Source organism: Octopus bimaculoides, chromosome 4 (genome assembly GCF_001194135.2).
Source record: "Octopus bimaculoides isolate UCB-OBI-ISO-001 chromosome 4, ASM119413v2, whole genome shotgun sequence".
NCBI lineage: Eukaryota > Metazoa > Mollusca > Cephalopoda > Octopoda > Octopodidae > Octopus > Octopus bimaculoides.
In genome coordinates this window covers 147,566,840-147,570,869 of record NC_068984.1, presented here as the reverse complement: position 1 = coordinate 147,570,869, position 4,030 = coordinate 147,566,840, and the positions used below count along the sequence as shown (strand labels likewise).

The following is a 4,030-nucleotide window of genomic DNA, read 5'->3' as shown; positions in this document are numbered from 1 at the left end:
CCCCCACCAACTCAACACATTCAACAATCAAAACAGAAACTAGAAACCACTGTTTTTATCATGTTTGCTTACTTCACTGATTACTTGAATGTCTGCTCTCTGATAGCATAGAAACTACTGGAACTGGAGATCATCATCATCATCATTTTCAGTTTGCTTTTCCATGCTGGTATGGGTTGCATGTTTTTTTTATCTGTTTATTTTTTGAGGCAGTTTTTTTACCACTCAGATAGTGGCAGGCACAGGTGTGTGGTTCCCAACAACATGATTCCAAGTTCAGTCCCACTGCTTGGCACTTAGGACATGTGTCTACAGTAGTCCCATGCCAACTAAGGCCTTCAGAATGGATTTCGTTGATGGAAGCTAAATATGTGTGTGTGTCCTTGACTTGGCATAGTGTGAAAGTTGTAAATGATTATCCTTGTTATACAAGCAGTGTCATTCATTTCCAATATCCTGTGAAAATATGTTTGGCCACGGGGAAATATTACCTTACTTGGAAACAGGCACAGGTTGATGACAGGAAGAGCATCCAGCAGTAGAAAATCTGCCTCAATAAACTCCATCTCAACCATGCAAAGGACATTAAAACAATGATGATGACCACTTCATCATATCCATTCTCCACACTCACATGAGTTGATGATCGTGCAATTTATTTTTAATCAGTATGTTTATGAAAAAAAGAAAGATAGTCTTTTGAAATTTTGCTTTTTTAAATAAATAATTTGGATATTAAGTCTATAATTCATTTCTATTCAATACATTGGAAAAGCCACATTTATAATGAAAATAAACAAACAGAAACAGTTGCATAAGGAATGAAATGTAATATGTCCATCGTTAACACAACCATGCAATTTCTTTTTCATAGTTGCTATAATGATTGGAAGTGGATAAAAAAATATTCAAAGATGTATAGAAAATCTTAGTTTTTAGTGAACTTCTTTGGAAATATTGAATTACATAAGAGATCACAGTTATGGCCATGTGGTTAGACTGTCAGAAGAAAGAATCAGAAAACAGATTCAAGACAAGCCAACTGGCAGGAGATCTAAGGGTGGAATAAGTTACTTGGATAATATCCATAGTCTGAGTCAGTGATATTTTGGGAATCCAGCCAGAATGTTTCTTGATATCACCCTTTATTACCTCATCATCATGTAGAATCCATTCTCCATGCTGGCATGGGTTGGACAGTTTGACAGGAGTTGGCAAACCAGAGAACCACATCAATTTCCAATGTCTGCCTTAGCAGGTTTTCAATGGCTGCGTTCCTTTCCTAACACCAACCACTTTACAGAGTGTACTGGGTCCTTTTTATCTGGCACTGGCACTAGTGAAGTCAACAAGAGGCAGGAGAGCAGTATTGAGGGAGGTGGTTTTTATGCCAGATGAAAGGAATGGGTATGATGCATGGTTACCCCCACTTGGAAGAGAAAGATTGTGGTGAAGATGTGTAATGGTGTACCATTGACTTACAACAACATACTTTTTGGTCTTTGCCTTGGAATTGGTTGGCACTTCTTTACACGTCTGTCACCTTTCAAACACTTGACATCCATCTAAGAACTTTCCTCTCACACCTTGTTTTTCCTCTTGATTTATTTGTCATCCGTCAATCATGCAAACACACACAAATTACATGTCTAGCAAAACATGCGTGCCTCATTTATTTCCAATTTTTGTAAATCCTTTGCATTCAATACTAATCTTTTGATTCCATGCAGTATCAAACTTCAATTGGAGACAGAGTTTCTTTTTTGTTGCTAATAGAGACAAGAGCTTTCTAAACTCCACCCTGTGATTCCTGTTCCGGCTACTACACTTTGAAACCCTCTTCTCCGCAGCTAATTAGGTCACCTTGCTAAAAGAAGCTGTCAACCACATCTACGGAAACTTCTGAGTAGTTAAATGTAATAACGTAAGGGACAGCTACAATATCAGGGCATTGAGCAAAAATGAGAAGAAAATATCTCTTTTGGAAAAGGGATGTCAGACCATCCCTGGTAATATGAAAAAAAATAACTTCTACTGAGTGATAACAATCACTTAGCTGAAATGACCAAAACTAAGTGTCCAGACATTATTACAGTGCCAACAATGGATTAGAACTGGAGATCAATTATCTAGCACTATATAGCCATTTTAGATCTGATTTGCCCCTGATCAGTAAGAAGCTACACTGGATGTTTTACAGCAGGATTGCACTACTTAGAAAATGGTAAGGCAATTCCACTAGTGCGACAGATTAATAGTTTAGATACTTTTAATCCTGAATAGAGTATGCAGCAATGGTGGTGGGGAAGAATACAAATTCTGAACAACCCAACATAAAATTTCTTAATTTAACTAAAAGCATGAAACCCAAGAGGACACACGACTGGGTTAGTGGATTGTAGTAGACAATAGGCTTTTATGAGGTTGTGTCCAGTCACGGCATGAAACATTTCAAATTATGCCAGAAACTTACTTGGTGATACACAAAATGAGCATAAAACTATAGATCTCATGTTTCCAAGTTAATCAGAATTTCCAGGTGCCCTTTCCAGTTGGCATAATAGAGGGTAATGGTTGGGGGAAGTTGTAGGAAAAAATTAGAGACGGGTACACACTATGGGTCAGGGAGAAGAGGGAGTACACGGTAGGGTTGAGGGAAGAGGGTGTACATTGTATGGATGAGAAGGGGTTGCATAGTGAAGTGCTAAGAAGGGAAGGGGTGCATATTGTAGGGCCAGGAGAAAAAGAGGCACATACTGCAGGGCTGGCCTAACGTGTTGAAACCACGGCATAGGCCCTGCTAGAAGTTGATGTGCAACCAAATATAGAAGTGAAATAGCTGAACTGATAAGGCATAAATCTACAAGTTTTTATGTCTTGCAGGTGTTCTGTTGAATATTTGGACCAAAAACTTATTTCTGTAATCCTGAAGTTTACCGAGTTGTTAGAAAGAGATGTCAGAACTTCAGTGAATCTTAACTGCGATATATTGCATCTACTTCATGCTGTGAAGCTATGAAGCAATCAACAGGTGTGAAAAGTTCTTTAAGGCCAACTGGAAGCACTTGGTCTTTTCCTAATAATAAAGAAAGTAGATGGGGAGGGGGGTAAAAAGAAAAATTTAATTTCTTACCTTCAGAGTTGCCTGTATTAACTAACTTTCCGGAAGTGTTGGCAATATTCTCAAGCCGTGTGGATACCCGTTCCAGGCTCACCACCGCTGTCTCAAGACGCTCAATTGATTTTATCATTTGCTCAGCTGACATTTCGCCAGAATTGAGTCGAGCTCTTTCTTCTGCAGCAATGGTAAGAGCTTTCGATAGCTCACTGGCAACACGTTTTTCTCTTTTTTGTGATGCTTTAATAAGTTCACTCGCAAACGGTAGAGAGGAAACTGGTTGCTCACTGCTGGGCTTTTTAACAATGTCCTTTTTAAATTCTTTCGTCTTTGCTTCGGAGGTAAAAGTATTTTCTTTAGAAGATGCAACTGGATCAGCTGCAGTCTCTTTTTTGATGTCTGTTGTTGCTGTTGTTGTTTCTACGCTGGCTGGTTTTGTCTGAAGGTCAAGTTCTACTTTCTCAACAATCGGTGGCTCAACTCCGTTTCCTGACTTGAAAATTGGATTTTCACAGTTCTTGCTGTCTGGTGTTACTTGCAAAATCTTCTTTGATTTAGATTTCCTACAACCAGCACAACAAAACATTTTCACAGTCAAAATATGAAGAAATCAAAATGACAGTAAAGTTTAAATAAGAGAAAAATAAAAAGAAAAGATTGTTTTTTTCTCTCTATCTCTTCACACTTTTTTCCCCCCTTTTTTTGTTGTTAAGCTTTGAAAAATTTCTCCGAAAAGCATGAGGTTGTGTTAAAGTGTTATGAATAAAAAAAAAAATGCAGTGAAGTAGGTGATAGGGTGAGTGGGAAGGAGAGGGGAAATGATATTTGTAAAAGTATTAAACAAATAAAACAATTGTGTGTCAAGAAGTGTGTGTGTGTGTGTGTGTGTGTGTGTGTGTGTGTGTGTGTGTG

General features: G+C 38.2%; 1 protein-coding gene across 1 annotated transcript in view; it reads right to left on the bottom strand.

Annotated features, from left to right (window-relative positions):
- The window catches only part of LOC106884250 (adenylyl cyclase-associated protein 1), a 105,704-nt gene that overhangs the window by 64,497 nt on the left and 37,177 nt on the right, over positions 1-4,030 (bottom strand). The window contains exon 2 of the mRNA XM_052967698.1: positions 3,134-3,681. Within this exon, the coding sequence (XP_052823658.1) occupies positions 3,134-3,681 (548 nt within the window). The remainder of the gene's footprint in view (positions 1-3,133; positions 3,682-4,030) is intronic.